General features: G+C 46.7%; 1 protein-coding gene across 1 annotated transcript in view; it reads right to left on the reverse strand.

Annotated features, from left to right (window-relative positions):
• The window catches only part of LOC146866377 (uncharacterized), a 185526-nt gene that overhangs the window by 122148 nt on the left and 42944 nt on the right, over positions 1–20434 (reverse strand). Inside the window, exon 3 of the mRNA XM_085640851.1 lies at positions 136–360. Coding sequence (XP_085496977.1) covers positions 136–360 — 225 coding nt within the window. The remainder of the gene's footprint in view (positions 1–135; positions 361–20434) is intronic.

Raw genomic sequence — 20434 nt, forward strand, 5'->3', positions numbered from 1 at the left:
GTTGAAGTACGAGGTAAAGGAATGCAGAGCAGTCACACAGAAGACACATTCCTGGAAGAGGGTGGAGAGGCTACTGAACCCTAACGCCCTTCCAGTCAAGCCCTACTGACTGGCGCCAAATGCTCCAGCACTCACGGGAACCGGGCCGCGGCAGGACTCTCCCTCCGTCCTGCAGTCTAGGGGTCCCCAGAATTTTATGCAGCGGGTTTAGGATGCCTTCCTGCCCCCGGCCTCTGGAGGGGGGCTGCAGGTATCGCAGTAGTAGCTCTCTTTCTCGCGGCGTGAGCTTGGAGACACTACATGGTTTTCCGGTATACAAGCCATCGTCTTGCACGCTGCAAATCGGAGCATTGTTCAGTCCTGCGTAAGACAGAAAGAGGCATTGAACTGATGAGTACAACCATTTTACTGCAGTGATAAGCGAATACAATTGAATGCATTATTTACTGTAGAGTGAAGCAGAAATGATGCATTTATTGCCCATTGTGCTATATTAAAATTACATGTATTTATCGTGGGGCAGATTTACAAGCCTCTTGCGCCACCGTGCGTCACTGTTTGTGACGCACTGGCAGCGCATTTTACTGCTCCATATTTACAAGGACAGAAAAAACCACCCTGCGTGAGTTTTCCTGTCCTTACAAATCTGGCCCCTTTGCAAGCAGCACTTTGCGTGAAAGTGGTGTTCCATGGGTTTTGCTGTGGGTGTTCCCATGCAACACCCATGGAACCTGACAAATTTCCTGATTTACGAGGAATCGTAAATCTGGAAATGCATGTGAATGCTACACCTTCCCAGGGGAGGCGTAGGGAGGCACAACAAGGAGAAATGTATTCATTCCTCCTTGTTTTTCCCCTCTTTCTATGCGTGCTGCATTCGCAACACACATAAAAAGAGGAAATCACCTCTAATGATTGTTTATGTACAGCATGGGTACTCACAAACTTTCTCTCGGGGGCCAAATTTACAGTGTGGTTTGTGGCCGAGGGCTGCACCAGTGGGGGCGGGGTCAGAGGGGGAGGGGCGGGGCTAAAGCAAAAAACAATTGTGACCATGAGGTTGAACACAGGTCCCTGCAGGAGACGCCTTCGTCCACTGAGCCACCAGACCCGGCATACACACATCTCTCTCTCTCTCCCTCTCCCCCTCCCTCCCCTTCTCCCTCCCTCTCCCTCTGTCTCCCTCCCTCCCCCTTCCGTGTCCATCTCCGTCTCCCTCTGTCTCCCTCCCTGTCTCCCTCCGTCTCCCTCCCTCCGTCTCTCTCTCTGTCTCCCTCCCTCTATCTCTCTCTGTCTATCTCCCTGGCTCTCTCCCTCCCTCTGTCTCCCTCCCTCTCCCTGTCTCTCTCCCTGTCTACCTCCCTGTCTCCCTCTCCCTCCCTACCTCCATCTCCCTCCCTCTGTCTCCCTCCCTCCCCCTCCCTCCGTCTCCTTCTGTCTCCCTCCCTGTCTCCCTCCATCTCCCTCCCTCCCTCCCTCTGTCTCCCTCCCTCTCCTTCTGTCTCTCTCCCTCCGTCTCCCTCCCTCTCCCTCTGTCTCTCTCCCTCCGTCTCCCTCCCTCTCCCTCTGTCTCTCTCCCTCCGTCTCCCTCCTTCTCCCTCCATCTCCCTCCCTCCGTTTCCCTCCCTCCCTGTCTCCGTCTCCCTCCCTCTGTCTCCCTCCCTGTCTCTCTCCCTCTGTCTCCCTCCCTGTCTCTCTCCCTCCCTCTGTCTACCTCCCTCTCCCTCTGTCTCTCTCCCTGTCTCTCTCCCTGTCTCCCTCTCTGTCTCCCTCCCTCTGTCTCCCTCCCTCTGTCTCCCTCCCTCTGTCTCTCTCCCTCTTTCTCTCCCTCTGTCTCCCTCCATCTCCTCCCTGTCTCCCTCTGTCTCCCTCCCTCTGTCTCCCTCTGTCTCCCTCCCTCCCTCTGTCTCCCTCCATCTCCCTCCATCCGTCTCCCTCCCTCCGTCTCCCTCCCTCTGTCTCCCTCCCTCCGTGTCTCTCTCTGTCTCCCTCCCTCTATCTCTCCCTGTCTATCTCCCTGTCTCTCTCCCTCCCTCTGTCTCCCTCCCTCTGTCTCCCTCCCTCCATCTCCCTCCCTCCGTCTCCCTCCCTCCCTCCCTCCCTCTGTCTCCCTCCGTCTCCCTCCCTCCGTCTCCCTCCCTCTGTCTCTCTCTCTGTTTCCCTCCCTCTATCTCTCCCTGTCTATCTCCCTGTCTCTCTCCCTCCCTCTGTCTCCCTCCCTCTCCCTCTGTCTCTCTCCCTGTCTCCCTCCCTGTCTCCCTCTCCCTCCCTCCCTCTGTCACCCTCCGTCTTCCTCCCTGTCTCCCTCCCTCTCCCTCTGTCTCTCTCCTTCCGTCTCCCTCCGTCTCCCTCCCTCTGTCTCCCTCTCTCTGTTTCCCTCTCTCTGTCTCCCTCCCTCCATCTCCCTCCGTCTCCCTCCCTCCGTCTCCCTCCCTCTGTCTCCCTCCCTCTGTCTCCCTCCGTCTCCCTCCCTCTGTCTCCCTCCATCTGTCTCCCTCCGTCTCCCTCCCTCTGTCTCCCTGCCTCCGGCTCCCTCCCTCCGTCTCTCTCTGTCTCCCTCCCTCTATCTCTCCCTGTCTCTCTCCCTGTGTCTCTCCCTCCCTCTCCCTCTGTCTCCCTCTCTCTCCCTATGTCACTCTCCCTCTGTCTCTCTCCCTCTGTCTCCCTCCCCCTCCTTCCCTCCCTCTGTCTCCCTCCCTCTGTCTCCCTCCCTCTCCCTCTGTCTCCCTCCCTCTGTCTCTCTCCCTCCCTCTCTGCCTCCCTCTCTCTGTCTCTCTCTGTCTTCCTTCCTCTGTCTCCCTCCCTCTCCCTCTGTCTGCCTCCTTCCGTCACCCTCTGTCATCTCACCCCGTGTGTGTGTCAGCCCTCAGCCCGGGCTGAGACAGCTTCCCAGCGCGCACACACAGCCGCACTGAGACAGCTTCCCAGCGCGCGCACACACAGCCGCACCCGAGTACTTCACAGGTCTTTAAAAGACCATTTACATGTTAATAAAGCTTTGTTGTATTTCATGTCTTAGGCCTCTGCATCTCCACTTTGACAATCACTGGAATCTCCCAGCCCCCACAGAGCAGAGTCTCAGAGTCCGGGCTGCTGCAACCGGCAGTGTTTGCTAACACAATTTCATTTTTTTTTTAAAAACACAGGTAGGATGTCTGCAAGGTCCACGGGCCGCCAAGGGAGGCTTGCCGGGCCGCTGGCGGCCCGCGGGCCATACTATGAGTAACCGTGATGTACAGGAAGGTGTCCCTTCCTGCACATAGACAATCATTGAAACAATGACGTTTTTCAACTTCCATGTGTGCTAATGCAGCACACATCGAAGCTGAAAAACAGCATTTCAGATTGTTTTTGTGCCGGAGGGGATCCCTTCCTGAACAAAAACAATCTCCCCACGAGGCAGGCATCCTTGCACCATGGTGCAAGGGTGCCTGCATGGGCGCAGTTTGTGCGCCAGCGCAGGGGGAAGCACAGGGATGCGACATATTGTAAATATGTTGCATCCCTGTGCTTTGAAAGTGACTCAGTGCGGCGCAGCCAAATGGCTTGCAGCACACACTGAGTCACTTTCTTGTAAATCTGCCCCGTTTATATATAGCTCTTACTACCTACCCCTGGTGAGGCATAAACATCCACTGCATTCACCCCTCTGCTGTCTCCCATCTCTACTGCCAATAAAAGCTCGCCAGGAGGGCGATAGGAATGAGAGTAAGATGGAGAAGACTGAACAGTGCTTAATTTGTACAGGTGTTTGGAGGTAGTGCACACAGCACACATTTTTGAGTCACACAATTTATTTTTCATTCTTAGACTTTCTTTGCCCAAGGGAAACGGAAAGAAAGCGAGAAAGAAGAGGAAGAAAAGGACAGGAAAACAGGGACAAAGAGAGAAAGCAGAGATGAACTTGCAGGAGTGAGCTAAAGAGACAGGAAGTGTTTGGTGGTGGAAGATAGAGCCAAGATGTGGAAACAAGACTGTGCAGACTTGGGGGCATATTTACAAGGGCTTTGTCTCCGCTTTTTTAGCTTACAAAGCCAAAAAAGCGGAGATAAAACCAGCGCCCTATTTACAAGATGGTGCTAACATGCATAATCGCATGTGAGCACCCTTTTTCCCAACGCCTCACTTTGCATCTCCAATGAGATGCAAAGTAGGCGTTACTGGGAGTACCCAAGATGGACTACCTTGCAAATATCACTGATGTTTACATCGCGATATTTACAAGGCTGCCCGCATGATTTTAGCACACACTAGATTTTGGTGAAAACTGCCGTTTTCGCCAAAACCTAACGTCTGCTAAAATCCTGACTTAGCCATCCCTAACATAGGGGGTGGATTATGCTGATACGCCCTGTGGGTCGTTCAGCAAGGTTATCGCCATTTTCCAGGGAACATCGCAGGAAAACCAGCGATGTTCCCTGCAAAAGGGCGATAACCTCGCTATCTCTGGAATTTTTATCACCCTGGAGTAACGCGTTGTTAATAACGCGCTACCAGGGCGATAAATACCAGAGATAGCCTGTGATAGTATAATTATCGCTAAGCACGGCCAGCGATAATTATCGCTGGCCGTTGTTAATATGCCCATTGGTGTTCTGCAACAACGCCATTTGTCAGTTTGCTGCTTTGAACACTTCTGGACACCTGCACTTTTTTTCGCACATTAAGCACTGAGAAGCGTACTTGCTTGACGAGCACTGGGTCAATCTGCTTCTTTGTACTGCAGTTATGAAAGCAGCAGACAAGTTCGTGCCCAGTCTTGTTTTAATTATGAACAAAAAAAGCGGGAAGGACTGCTGGTGTGTGCAACTCTAGGGCAATTGGAGGTCACATCCGAGGATGCTTGTAGTTGATTTGCAAATTATCCACTATCTCATAAAATGTGTTTTGTCACTGCTGATGCATATTATGGAAAAAAGGAAACAAAAGGACGCGCATTGAAAAAGGCTTGAGTAGTAACAGTGGAGCACTTATTGTGAGAATACAAGGATAATACTGTAGACAAATATACCGTTTTGACAGCTATCTCTTATTTCCACTAGGTTTCTTTTTCCATTTAGAGGTGCTCGCTGTGCGATATGGCTCTTGGTCAACCATTGTGGAGAACCTACAATTCCAAGATACTAAGAAATGGGCTACTTCATCTCTCAAACTCAAGAAACAAGCTCATGTGGAACGGCATGCGTTTGGTTTGCGTAGGACGGCACGTCACTGATTTACAGTCTCGTGAATCTATTCAACCGCACAGTCAGCTGCATGTGGTTGTCATGGTCTAATGTAATGAATTCCAAGCTCTGTGAAGACATTAAGCGGAGCAACGTGAGTTTAAATATTACTTCTCTTCACTTGCCTTGCGTTGCTTTATTCAGAAAATACAAGCAGGCTTTGTCCTTGGACCTGTTAGTAGCATAATGAGGCCTACCTCAAACCCCTATTTCATGTCACTTCTAAGCAGATTATGGAGATAAACTCGCCTCCAATTAATAACTGTGGTCCTTCCATTTTATTCACGTGTTTTACATGTTGCTATATCGTGGACTGGGCCTAAAGGGTATAGACGCAGCGGGAGGAAAAATGTAGGGGTGGGGACGGGGCTCTAAATAGGTTTGGCCAAGGAAATGTAACTGCAAACTCTTTCTAAGAGGTGTGTTCTATATAATTTAGGCAGTGGAATAAACCATGAACTAAAAACCTTTGCTTCACACAGTATACCACATCATCCGTATTTAGGTGCCTTTTTGTGAAATTGCTATTACTGCACCCATGAATAGCACACAACAATACAAATATGCCTAAAACAAGCCAGACACACTGTTTTTGCAAATGCTTGTTAGTAGTATCAGCTCAATTAGTGACAACAATTGTATTGTAACTAATTAGAATGAAAACATCTTTACTTTCAGAAAATATGAGACTATAAATTAAACATTACCAAGGTCCGTGAAAGAGGAGTGGTCTTCAGAGTGTCTCAGTCACTCACGTTTTCCACTTCACATCACTTTCCTCTGCAATTTCTCTGCTAAACATGTGTACCCTCTGCTTGTCCCCAAATCTTTCTGAAATCCTCCAACTGCATATTAAACGTTACCTTTTCCCCTCTATATCACTGTCTTTTCACTCTCTCATGTCTCATTCTACATGTACTTCCTTTCGTCACCTCCTCTTCACCCTGCATTCTCTCTCACTCACTCACTCACTCACTCACTCACTCACTCACTCACTCACTCACTCACTCACTCACTCACTCACTCACGCAACATTTTCTCACCTTTAAATACAGCTTTTTCTTTTCCTATGTACAGTCAAAATGTAAAAAACGGTGTATACTTCCTTCACACACTTTCACATGAAATGGTAATTACAATTGGCACATATGAGACCACTGCTGTGAGCGTTCTGCAGAGAGGCCAAGAAATGGGCAACCTGAACACCTTTATTGCCCACTGACAGGCACTGAGAGAAACTCACTCTGAGAAACTTCAGCCTGAACTCTCTGAACACCCACCACCCACACAACCTGAACTTACCCAGACATTGAGTTGACTCAGCTCACAGTATTCACTATGCAAGAGTCCTATCCTCCATGAAAATAAATTACAGAACCATAACATCTATGAAAAGCATACACTCCTACAGTATGCAAGATGAAGTAAAAGGGGAAATGTAAACAGAGACTACAGAGACTGCATAGCCGACATGCCTTACCTGAAAGATTTTTACAGTCATTGAAGAAAAATCATCAGTGCTTTACCTCTTAGGTAAAGGACGTGAATGCAGGACCCTGTAGGGACCAGTTTCAAAGTCCGTTTTTAATTTCTGTTGGGTATGAGGCATGGCTGAACCAGACCACTTAAAGCCCTGTGCTGCAGCACTGAGCAGAAAAAAGAACACAATTGCAATACATGGGACAAAGGTGCAGTGAGAAAATATCTTTAAAGATATATGTGCTTATTATGTATAATGTTACAAGTACAACCGATAAAACAGAATCGGCAAAATAAGGATCAGAAACACTGAATGAATAGGGAGAAAGGTCTTTCCAAGAGCAGAGGATTGAAATCCATACCCATGAAAAATATATAATACATTTAAGATGTTAACAGCATATTGACTTGAGAGAGGACTGCTTAACAAAAGATAAGTTTTTATGTGCGCAGAGAATTCTAAGGAATTACCACGAAAATATATCACAGTTATGCGTACAAAAATATTTATGTCAGAATTAGCCAAAATGAAATAGTACAATATTTACAAATGGTAGAGGTGGTCTTATTGGTAGCACATCACTCTTTGTAAGCATTCCAAATGTACATTACAGTATTGGTGCCCCTCAAGGTTAATGACCTACACCCCACTACCTAAGGTGTCAAACCACTGTGGTCCTAAAAGAACCCGGTGTAAATGTTCAACATAAGAGTAAACCTCGGCACTCTAATCGGTTCAGATTAATTCATAGATATTTCTCTTATTGGTGCATGAGTCAAATTCAATGAACGAAAAACTGTTTTTGACTTGTTGTTCAATTTAATAAAGATATGGAACATACAAGTTTGACAATGTGTTTGAAAGCAAATAATTTCAATAGCACTATATTTCATAGCTGGAGGGTACAATTCAGTAATCCTCCTGTAGAACGTTGGACCGGCAGCCGACACGTGTTTCGTTACAGAGTAACTTTTTCAAGGCTTAGATGAGTATTGAATCAAACTCAGAAATAATCCGTAGACGTTCAAAGTCTTCCAGTTAAAAGTTGACCAGTTATCTATTTGTTTATTTTGTATCCCTAGCCCGGAACGGTAGTGGCACCACACACTTTCAGTGGATCCAATATTTATCTTTAGGAGCTAGAATAACTTGCGTCTTATCGCATCGTATAACAACCAAAATTCCTGTGCAATAATATGAAAAGACGAAGTCGTAGGGCTATGATATGCCCCTGTCTATGCAATTCCGCCGTATGTAGCGGCCGTCCCGAGTCGGTCATCGAGGACCCACTCGGGACGGCCGCTACGTACGGCAGAATTCGCATGGACAGGGGCATATCATAGCCCTACGACTTCGCCTTTTCATATTATTGCACAGGAATTTTGGTTGTTATACGATGCGATAAGACGCAAGTTATTCTAGCTCCTAAAGATAAATTTTGGTTGGAACTTTTAACTGGAAGACTTTGAACATTCCGAGATTTTCTCAGTATGTGCGATTTTCAGAATCTGAAAACATATATATCTAGATGGCCGGACACAGCCAAGAGTTAAATATTTACAAAAATACAGGGGATCATGGTTGCTCGGAGCTCACTCCCAGACGAGGCCTGTTGTGTCCTGTTGTGCCTTCTACATCAGAGGGCGCTACGACCCTACAATGGCAGTGAGGCCCAGAACCTGCTATGGATCCTTACAGGGTGGTTCTCCATCATCACCGCTCCTGCACCCACCAACTCAGTGGACGTGCCCGCCATCACTCAGCACAGCGGATAAATCAGGCAGGTGCCAGTAAGACTAAAGGCTACCTCACCTGCTAGCAGAAGACGTGATGTGTTACCGCCACAGCAGGTGCATCAGCCACAGGGAGGGTGAGACTCTGAAATAAATGTGGAGGCACGTTCTTATGTGGCTTACTACCACCTCAATGCCTGATCACCATTGCAAAGAGATCAGAAGTGCTTAAAAGACAGTGAGCTGCCCGAAGCAAGGATACAAAACTATCAAGGCATACTGCTGCCACGCGCCCTCCCCAACATATTATAGACCATGAAGACCAGCTGCAGTAAACATAATTCAAGCACATAGCACTCAGGCATGGCTGATGATCCTAAAGCCATACCAGTGTAGCAACAAGCGCTGCTATGCAAGGCTCCCCCATAGGTAGGACTTGGCACACATGCCTCAATGCAGTCTTCTGTTGGAAAACATGGGTCAGCCATCTAAAAAACACACATTTGAGCAATGAGAGAGACCGTGAAGAGGTCCCTTTTGCTGCACTTCGCAGCAGAAGAGGTAGACAAGTTGTTTAAGACTCACCCAGGGAAAGGGCTGAACATATGACGATGGAACAAAAATAGCCACTCTGAATACCCATTTTGATCCGATGCTCAAGCATGACTAGGAGCGATTCAAACTGTGAAAGGCCTGGCAGAGGAAGTAGAAACAATCAATGGATTTTATTGTCTGACTAAGGGAACTAGCCAGCACCTGCACTGAGAGAAGTCAGAGCCTGGATCATCCAGGGGCGAAGCTCATCAAAACTGCAATGCCCAATACTGAACCAGGCAGGGATATGGTTGGAGGACATACACCTTGTGAGATTCCACAAACTTTCCAACAGGGAGGCGGTAGAGAAGGGAGTAGCCGTGACAAGAGGATCAGCATACCCAAGCAACCCAAGACTGGTATGTGTCAAAGAAGAGGCAGTGGATGTCATAAGGGAGAGAGCCCCGCTACGACTGGGACACAATGACTCACAATGAGACACAAAGTAAAAACTGCAGGCTGGACATCCATATGCCAAAGAAGTGCCATAACCAAGGGAAGGTGTGTTCTAAATGCAGCAAAGCCAACTATTTTGTCCAGGCACACGAAGGGGGAGAATGAATGCAAAAACCCCTAGGGCAGCATGGCACCACAAAGGCCCTGCGAAAATGGACACTGAAAGATGACTACCAATCAACCGCAGTCTGGCCACGATGCCAGAGAAACACAGTAAGTGATGATGACAAATAGGAGGTCTCCTTGAAATTATAGAGAAGACATGGCAAAACAGATGGAGACTCCAACCCATCTGTATTGTGACCATCACAGGTATGTCAGTAAAGGCGTTGACTGACACTGGCCCATCAGTCAATGTCATGGATCTAAAGCAGTACCAAACCCTAAAGCCACTACCACCGCTAACCCAGATGTCAATGGGGTGCAATGGTTTTCGATATTGTACCTCAATGTTGGTTATCACCAGGTACAGCTTGACCCAGCCAGCAGATATATCACAACTTTCTCAACTCACTAAGCTGATGCAAACATCTCAACTTTGGAATCTCCTTGGCAGCTGGAGCATTCCCAAACATAATTTGCGAGACTCTGTCAGGACTAGAGGGTGTCTTAAACATCAGTGACAACATACTAATCAGCCCTGACTGAACATCACCTCGGCCGACGGGTAATACTTAGAAGATTTACGGAACAGGGTCTGATGCTGCACATAGACAAATGTTCATTTTTTGAAACCGAGATTTAATTTTGTGGATATGTTTTCTCAAAAGATAGCCCTGAAGATAGACCCCCAAAAATTAAAGGAATTCAAATGATCCCACCTTCCCTGAGGGCCATGGCAAGGAGCAGTTGTCTCAGCATGGCCACTTATTGTAACCAGCTTGTGACAAACCTAACCACCCTATCTGAGCTCCTGAGAGAACTGGCTATACCCTGTGTGACTGGTGTACACAGGCGGACAAAGCGTTCAACAGTATTAAGAGGGTACTCCTCTATGATATCACAATGTTGTACTTCGAGCCCCTGAAAGACACAAAGCTCAGTCAAATGCAAGCCTAGCAGGACTGGGCCCAGTCCTTGCGCAAAAGCTCAGAGTGGAGCAAAGACTGTAATCATGTTTGCAAGCAGACCATGGTAGACACTAAAATTAGGTGTGCCCAAATTGAAAGTAAATCCTTAGATATCAAGTGAAGATGTCATCACTTCCACGTTTACCTGTATGGGTGAGAGTTACGAGTCATAGCAGGCCACAAGCTTCTTGTTCACCTGTTTGCTGGCACATTTCAACAATGTGAGAAGTTGGCCTGGCATATGCTGGTCACTAGTTATAGTGGCCACCTTGCACCAGTCCAATTCGACTCTTATGGTAGATAGGTTTAAAACCTTTTAAAGAAAGCTATCCTAGTGGTAGCTGTGGAGAGCAGCCTTCAGGCTAAGTCTCTGAGGAATGTAAAGCAGCTTGTGTTACCTTATAATCTCTTGAATTACCAAATGAAAGGACACCACACAGGTATATATATCAAATATATATGTATTTATTTCTAGACACACTCTACTAATCTCTTTATGAGATTAGAAGCCAGGAACACATTCAAATATCAACGTTTCAAAATAAGTTAAGCACAAATATGGCAGGGGCCCTAGGGGCGTACCAGACCATATACTAAAAAAGAGGTTTAGGAAAGTCGACTTGCAAGGGGACAAGGCCTAGGGATTGTAGAATAGCTGGGGCTTCACTAATGCGGCAGAAGCAGGTAAGTAAAAGACCCAGAGGAGACGCGTGCAGTGTGAGAACACAGCCGCGGGTTACCTATTGATTTCAATGGAGCAAGTCGCGGTTGGGTTTTTAAAGTTTTAGGGTACTTCGAGGACGTCTACAAGCAAGACACTTACAAGGTAAGTAATTCGAGGGCCAACACACACTAGGGCACTGGAGTGCACGAGTTACCTCACCCAGGGAAGCCGGGTGCACAGGTGTCTTTTGGTGTCGGGTTGCGTCGTCGTTTCTATGGAAGCCGAAGAAGATTTGCTGCTTGCGAAGACTGAAGAAGTGTCCAGTGGAATCCAAGGCTGGATTCAAGATGAAGATGACCTGAAAGCAGAAGGGACAGTGTTCACAGTCACTTGCCAGTGACCCGGGGCCAGGAAGATGGATGCCCACAGAAATCGGGTGATTTCAGGTGATCAAGGGTGTTTTGACTCTTCACTCACGAGGTCCAGGAGAGATCGACGATGACCAGCAGCTGGATTCGGAGAGTCCCATGACGTCTGCAACTTACTGAGGTGTTGGCAACCGGATTGGAGCCAACAAGCCTTGGCAACAGCAAGTCTTGTGGAAAGTGAAGAAAGTCAGCGGTGCAGACCAGCAAGGTCTGAGTGACTCACCCAGCAAAGGTGAGTGAGGGCAGGCCTGGAGCAACCAGGGGAGCCCTTTGGTTTGATAAGAAAGTCTTTGGGGGACCCACAAGCCAATGGGCAAGGGATCGCAAAGACGCCTCATGAGGAAATGCTTTACAGAAGCCCACGGTCACTTGGGATAGGGTAGGCCTCTGATTTTCTCTGCAAAACTTGCTGGAGGCTTGGTCCACAAATGGTCTAATGCACAAGTTCGTAGAGCGTCGTGAAGGGGTTGCACTTGACAATAGTGCATGGTACCTGGGTATTGCTGTCCCTTGTCACTCGTGGGGTCCACTTGCCTCAGCTTTGCTGGGGACTCACAATGGCCGTTGAGAAGTCAGGAAATCTACTTTTGGGGCTGCAGAGACTTCGGACTCCGGCAGGAGCGGGAAAGTTTGCGACCATTGATTAGAGGTTTTGGTGCCTGCCAAGCATTGGAGTCACTCCTTGACTCCAAGGGAGATCCTTCTGTCTTCCAAAGGTAGTGGAACGTCGAAGGGCCAGGATTCTTCTTGTAGAGCGTCGTCCAGGGATATCTGATTTGCAATGGCAAGGTTTCCCTATCTTATACTGAAGGTAGGGGAGGGACTAGCTCTATGACCACTCCTCTGGGAGGGTCAGGGTAGGGGGTGGTTACACCCACTTCCTTTTATCCAGTTTCACGCCAGAGCAGGGACAGGTAGCCCCTGAACCGGTTTGAGCTGGCATATGCACAGAGTAGCCTACTGCTCCCCCAGGGCAGGACTTCAAAGCACTCAGGAGTGCACCCACCCAGCCCCAATACACTAAATCCTGTCTGGAAGGTGGTGACACCTCCCTGTGACCAGATGCCTATTGTTGGGCCTCCTGCACTGCGAGTTTAAGTCAGCAGCAGGAGGGCAGCCCAGTGTCTGTGCTGGTGGCATCCATTTTGTGATGCCAGGGCTCTTTCAGATTTCTACCGTGTTACCACAGTAGGTACATGTCTGCCCCTCTAGAAGGGTGGGATCATGCTCCCACATCATGGAATGGTGTGGGGGTATGATTCCAAGTTGTTTGACACCAAACACAACATGTTTTGATGCAGTCATTCCAAAGTTAGCATTCACCGGTAGGTTTTAATGCACTTAAGAGTATATGGTTTAACCGCATTCACAAACAGCCACAGAGGATAGACTCTGCCAGCGGCAGAGGGGTCCTGCTTATGCAGAGGCACCCCCTCACATTGTAAACCAAGCACCCTGCCCTCAGGATTGATAGGGCCTGTCTTAGGGGTGACTGATAGGTTTATAGGTGTGTGTATGGTGAGATATAGGAACCTATACCTCAGTGAGGAGTGCTAACACTACCTCACCCAGGCTGCAGTAGCAGGCCTGTGGTGTCAGATTTAGTCTGCTTCCCAGGGGTGACATAATACATGCTTCAGCCCCTGGTAGGCCTGTTAAGTACCTATGCCCTTGGTACCTAGGGTACCATATACTAGGGGCTCATAAGGCACCACAGCATCCAATCACTAGTGCATCTAATATGCACTCCGAGTCGTTTGGAGAGAACAGAGAGACTGGGGCCCTAATTAGCCGGGACCCAGCCAGACTATAGCCAGAAACCAGTGTATACATCAGAAAAAAAGTGGTGGTAACATAAGTGCAGATCCTACTCTCCTACAAACACCCTCTGTTAAGGTTTGACAGATGCGTGGTTCAGCTGCAATGGTAGAATTTCACAGTAGCGTACAAGCCAGTAGTCAGACACACTGCACATTACTTGTCAAGACACCCTCAAGAATGCAAATGAGGAAGGACCATGACAGGCGATAAAACAGAGGAGTACATCCACTTGATCATGCAAGGAGCCTGCTCCAAGATTGCAATAGCTTGTAGAATAACAAATGCATGCAGCAATCAGTCAAGGCAATGCGGCTACACAAGTCGAAGGACTGCCTGTGGGACTTTCAAAGGTGAGAACGAATTGGCAGACTAACGTTCATGCAGCTGCGGAAAGTTAGAGAGGAACTAAAAACCCTAGGATGGAGTCTTTTCCTGAAGGGGGACACATTGAAGTGGGCCACTCTCTCTGGAAAATGGTCAATGATGTGGTGCCCCACGGACACCGAGGAGTCACGAAAACAAGGTCACGACTGAGGGAAAACCTGTGGTTTCAAAGACTGGGTGAGGCAGAAGAGGAAATCGTAATACCAGGCCATGCCTGTCATCTGACTAGGTACCCCAGGTGGGAAACCTTGCTGACATCATAATGAAAGAACCATGCAGAACCCATGGACAAAAGTTAGAATGGACGTTGGCAGTTTTTCAGATTGCTGACTGATAATGGCATTGGTTGAAGGACCTTTCAAGTTCCCCGTGATCGAACTGATAATGCGATCATCCTTTGTCATCTCACCTTAATCTTGTGCACAGTGGCAGGCTGGTAGGCCCCAGGAATCGATGAGGGATTTCACAGGTCCCTACTTACTCTGGCAGAATGATACACACAATAAATGTACCATACAGACTACATACAAAAACATGCACAACATTCACTTGGGATGTTAGCGCCAGAATCTGGGTTTGTACAAAGAAGAAGAACTTTACCCAAGTGGGCCAGTAGGCCATCACTTCCGTAACATAGGCATAAGGGTTTGGTCACAACTATGAAGTCACAAAACAGGAACAGTAGTTCACTATCAATTAAATCAGGGCATACTGGACCTTACTTGTGTCAAGCGACAGTCCTGGCCTTTTGTGCATACCCTAAGTTAGCATGAAGATAGGGCCAAAATCAAAAACCAGGAAACCAGATACTCGCAGTTGAACACTCAGGGTCTGGGGACAACGACTGTACACAATGCAGGGTACATTCCCATCCCAACTGGCTCGCCTGACTTGCAGAATTGCCTGATTCTACACATTTTTATGGCAGGAGTAATGTAAATATCAAGCACTCCGGCCTCAACAAGTGAGAATCCTAAGATCGCAACACTGCACTGCCAGCAATATAATAATAAAAAGTGTTCAGTCCTTTTTGGTCCAGTGTAAAATTCATGTAAAAGGTTTTGGGATTTCCAATACTCTTGTCATGTCATTGTTCCTTCCCTGATGACATATACCTTCCTGCAAAATAAAGGCAAAGCTAGGTTCTAATCTTCATCCCAAAGTGTATGCTACAGAATGCTATAAGCATGGACATCGAGTACGCAGGATCTAATCCATGCTCCCATTTGCTCCTCCACTCCATCCCTTGATGTCACCACGGGGGACATTTCTGAAACACAGAGACATTTTGAAGTGCCTGTCCAGAATGCAAAAAACTATTATAGAAAATTGTGTATGTATTTCTTGACCGTATTATAATGTAAATGCAAGTTTGTTAAACACTTTGGGCATCATTAGGATGGCGGGCGGAAAGTCCGCCCGCCATCCCGACGTAAAAAGGGACTGCCCGCCATAAGTGCGGCGGTCCCGTTGGGGAGATTAGGATGCGCCCGCCACACTGGCGGGCTCATCCTGTATATTTGACATTGCGGCAGGCGGTACCTCCAGCACCACCCGCCGCAATGCCAAAAATGCATGTTGTGCATTTGCATGTACAACGTGGCAGGCACCGCGCGGTGTCTGCCATGTTGTTCATGCAAATGCAGGGGGGTACCATAAGTAACCCCCATGTGCACATTCCACCCCCCAGAATTCTTGGGGCCCCGCTACGGGCCCCCAATGGGAAGGACTGCATGTCACGGAAAGGCAAATCCCCGCATGTATCGTAATATGGATGGCGGTGTCTAACAGACACCACCACCATATTAAAACCTTTTCTGCCCGGTCGACTCACGACCGGGCGGAAAACTGTGGGGTCTCCCCCGCTATAGTAATATGGTGGGGGGGGAAATGGCATGCGGGCGGGAGAGAATGTCGGGCGGATTGCCACCGCCATGAGGGCAATGGCGATCCGCCCGACATTCTAATTGACCCCTTTGTGTCTAATTACCACACTAAGCAGAAATAAAAATCCTGTCTGAAGTAATGCAATCCACTGAAGATTTGAACATGAAACTAGTTACAGGTGACTGTCCACCAGTAACAGACCTCTTTTTAAGTCTGTTCTAAAGACAGACTTATTTGTCTTGTCAGCCTCATGTTTTCCCAAAAATATCATACAAAAATACATAGATATATAGCAGCTCCGAATCAACACTCTTTCACCATTTGTCTGTTGACATGACATTAAAATGATGTTCATTCAATCCACAGCACAATGTATAGCTCAACAAACCAGCCCACTCCAGCCATTGGACGTTTTCACTTTGAGTGACTGCATTTTGCCCTTACACATGTGTACCAACCTTTAAGAAACAGTGCTGCAAAAATAGAACGCTTTAGACACTAATACTTCCCAGTGACTGGTCCCTATGCATTGGAGGGTTTCATCAACTATGTACATAACTCTTAAAACATCCTATGAAAAACAAGCACAACTAATAGAAATAACAAAAGTGTGTATGCAAATATATATGTTAGAGCCACACACCCTCAGCTTCGTTAAGGCTATGTGGAGCAACTGCATCTGACTTGAATGGTTTGTGGAACTGCAGCTTCATGAAAGAATGTCAGTGTTTCTAATTTGACTTGAGAGGGACTTTGAAAAACTTAAAGAGGGGTTGCATGCTACCCTCCTGTTAAAAAAGATATCTGCCCAGGGAATAAGCTCCACGCAGTCCCCACCACCCCAAATAAAAATAATATATAAAGAAAAAACCACAATGGTGAAATTAGTGGAATAGTCAATCATTTCACATTCACAAAGGTTTTTTTTAAAGACTTGTGGTACCCCAGGAAAGTGCAGGGGCACACTTAGCGTTTAAATGCTGTGGGGGTCTGCAGGGAGAGCCACAGCCCCTCAGGGAAATTTAAAAAAAAGTTGCAGTGAGTCTCCTGTGTCATTGAACTCAAGACTCCTAGAGAGATTACCATGCTTTTTAAAGAACTCTGAGCTGGAGCTGTTTGCTCTTCAACTATAGGGTGGGGAGCCCTTGTGGTTAGTTATATAGAATTTTGTGGCTTGAAGAATGTTAATGAAAGACTCAACACATGTTTGTGGTTGTTTTGTAGAAAAATGCTAAGTTAAAATGTGTATGTGGCAGGGATTATTATTAATTATTGCATGTATATACAAGGAAATATACTGGATTAGTGTTGAACCCTTGATAAAGTCAATAGACCTGCTTACTATATTTTCGTGGTCTGACCCTTTGACAAAGCCCGTAGGTCTGCCTTACTCAAAATGACACACATTATAATGTTACAGGACATAGGGCCAGATGTACGACGATTGCTTTTTGCGACTCGCAAATTGCGTCGCTTTGCAACTCGCAATTTGCAAATCGCAACATGCAATGTTCAACAGCGTCTCAGACACTGTTTGTGATTCCCAATGGGGTCGCAAATTGCATGCCTCATCAATATTCATGAGTCAAGCGCAATTTGCGAACCCATTGGGAATGGCTAGCACTCACAGGAATGGTGGCCTGCTGGGGTCAGCAGACCACCATGTCTGCAACTGCTTTTTCAATAAAGCAGTTTTTTTTTTAAATGCAGCCCTTTTCCTTTAAGGAAAACGGAATTCATTTAAAAAATAAAAATTAAACTTTTCAGTTTCATTTTTTAAGGGCGGGCAGTGGTCCCTGGGACCACTGCCTGCTCAAAAAATATTTTCGCATCCATTCACAAAGGGGAAAGCGTCCCCTGGGGACACCTTCCCATTTGCGAATGATTTATCACCTACTTGAAGTAGGTGGTAAACTGCGAGTGTTTTGCGACCGCTAATGCGTTCGCAAAACAATGTTACATACCATTTGGACTCGTTATTAGGAAGGGACGCCCTTGGCATGCCCCTTCCTAATAGCGAGTCGTAAATGCTATTTTGCGAGTCTGTTACTCACAAAATAGAATTGGTACATACCACCACCGTTTTTGCGGTTGCAAAAGGGTTGAATACCCTTTTGCAACTGCAAAAAACGATCAAACCTCTGGCCCATATTCTGTGCATAGGGATTGGGTGCAGGGCCTGGCCGCGGGGTTTGGGACACCCTAATGCCATGCATTGTCTTAGGCAGTGCGCGGTGAGGATTGGCAGTCCAAGGAGGATTAGGGGCAAACCACATGCTTTGCATGACTCTGGACATCTTTTTTAAGTTGAAAAAAACCCCATTGAAATTCAATGGAACAAACAAAGGTTAAAGTGAAATTATAGTTAGGAATTTTACTACTATCTTACTTACCTTTAAAAAAAACGTAGAAATTCGCTGAAAAACCAAAGAGTGAATAGACTTTATAGTAAGGTGAAAATGTCAGTTAAAACATAACGTTTTAAACTAACTAAACCGATAACATTCATAATTATAGTTATCTCAAATAACTACAACTCCTCCCCTTAATTAATTTTATGACTCGTGTCCCGCCATGCACAACTTATGACCTCACATATTCCATCACTCATGACACATTGTATCACATCATTCATAACGTCCCTGATGACATCTATAATGAAATATTTGATAACAGCATGGCTAGGGTGTGAGTAATAGTTACTTTAGGGCACGAACACTAGTTTACGTTGAAGCCACACCCGGTCAAGTTTGTGAAGGAATTTTGAAGCAATTAAATCTAACTCAAGAGGGACATTTAGCAATACTTGAATTATTGTAGCTTTGTGACAGACTTATTAAGCAGTTGCTTCTGATTTGAGAGAGACTTCTATTAAGGTTTTGAAGGGCTGAAGCCTTGTTAAAGACTTCAAGCTCTCGTTTCTGACTCGAGAAGGACATTTAGTAATTACTTGAGGTACTGTTGATGTGTGAATGGCCAGACTGACTGGCTTTGCCAATGCTTACTTCTTACTCTGGTGTAATGAAAAATCAGACATTTGTCCTTATGATGCAACAAATAAGGCCTGATTTAGAGTTTGCAGATGGGTTACTCCGTCACCAACATGATGCATATCTCATCTGCCTTATTAAAAGTGTCATAGAATATAATGAACTTGTAACAAGGAAGATCGGATATCCGCCACATTTGTGATGGAGTAACATTTTACACATTTCAGGCAAAGCTGAAATATGATAGGTTGTTCACTCCTTAATCTGCCATGTCTAATGTATTACATCATCATCATCAAAGATGCTATTTTCTATCACTAGGATCATACAAATACATCACAATACATCACATAAAACATTTAAAAACTTGGACAAATAAATATTTTAAAAAACCAAAAAAATGTAAATGTACAATATCATTCAGGCAGAATTAAAACAGTGCTGGTTACACAAAGCAGCCCATGATCAATGGATGTACAAAAATGGGAACTAACACCAAATACATGATAATAGGGGCAAGGAAAGCATGGGTACAAACAATAGAGAAATTAGTGACTTAGTAGGACTCAAAGAGCCATAGCAATGAGTAAACATCCTACAACAAGTGCATCAGCGCAGGAGTAATAAAGTGACCAGTAGATTGAAGAAGCTGTTGCCCTGATTTTTGTGCTTCTGTTTGAGACATAGTGTGGAGGGACTCATTGTCCCAGAAGGCATAGCATAGTGAGGAGGCGGACCCTGATAAGCGCAGTTGTCCTCTTGCAGGACGCGCGAGAGCTGCGCCCGTGCGAATCCTGACATAGACCGGAGGAGGCTGGGCTGGGCCTACCCTCTTGGTTCTATTTTATTTTTCTCAACATCTCTCCACAAAAGCTTATTCGGCGCATCACGAGGTGGAGGTTTGCAGTGGATGCTACAACTGGCCCATTATTTAATCTCTGGTGTAGAGGTCAGGGGAGCAGGTAGGGAGGGCAGCGTTTCCTCGTACTACATTAATAGCATTTTTAAACTTCTACTTACCGTTGGCTGTAGGGTCACAGCATCCAGGTGACCTATGGACTTTGTAAACTTTGTGATTTGGTTTCAAGTTATGTGAGGTCTCCATTCTATGTGATCGTGCTAGCAGCCCCCTGTGGGATTTTTGCACACCAATCAGGAGTACGAGCTTTGTTACATTTTTGTCCACGGTTGAAGAGCACTGAGTGCATGTTGGCTTGGATCTGCCATGTGGAGACGTGAGGTGACTACAGATTCTGGGAGGGCTGCGACAGGCACAGTAGTGACTATGGATTCTTCCCTACAGAGGGCTGCAGGAGCACTTGACAAAGAGATAGAGCTGGTAGTCCGGCGTCTCTCACGGTTCCCTGTTAATTGCCCCTTCTTAATCCAGCCAGGACACACACAATCCCGGATAACACTGATGGTCCATTAAATAGACCCTGAGAGCAAGACTCAGAGGGCCTGGCCAGCTGTATGGTGGGTCAGCATTTACCTCTTCCACCCTCTATTGTGGTCAACAATCCCAGGGGTGATGAAGTATCCCGAACCCAGAAGCGTGTGGCCGGAAGCCCTGTTAAGCAATTAATAACTTCTAGATTTGCCACTCATGGGAGAACAGGAGGAGTAGAGACGGCCAGTCAAGGATCAGGCACGAAAAGAAAGGGCCAAATGTCTGGGGGAAAGGCCAAAAGGCTGAGAGTTG

This window comes from Triturus cristatus, chromosome 2_1, assembly GCF_964204655.1.
Source record: "Triturus cristatus chromosome 2_1, aTriCri1.1, whole genome shotgun sequence".
NCBI lineage: Eukaryota > Metazoa > Chordata > Amphibia > Caudata > Salamandridae > Triturus > Triturus cristatus.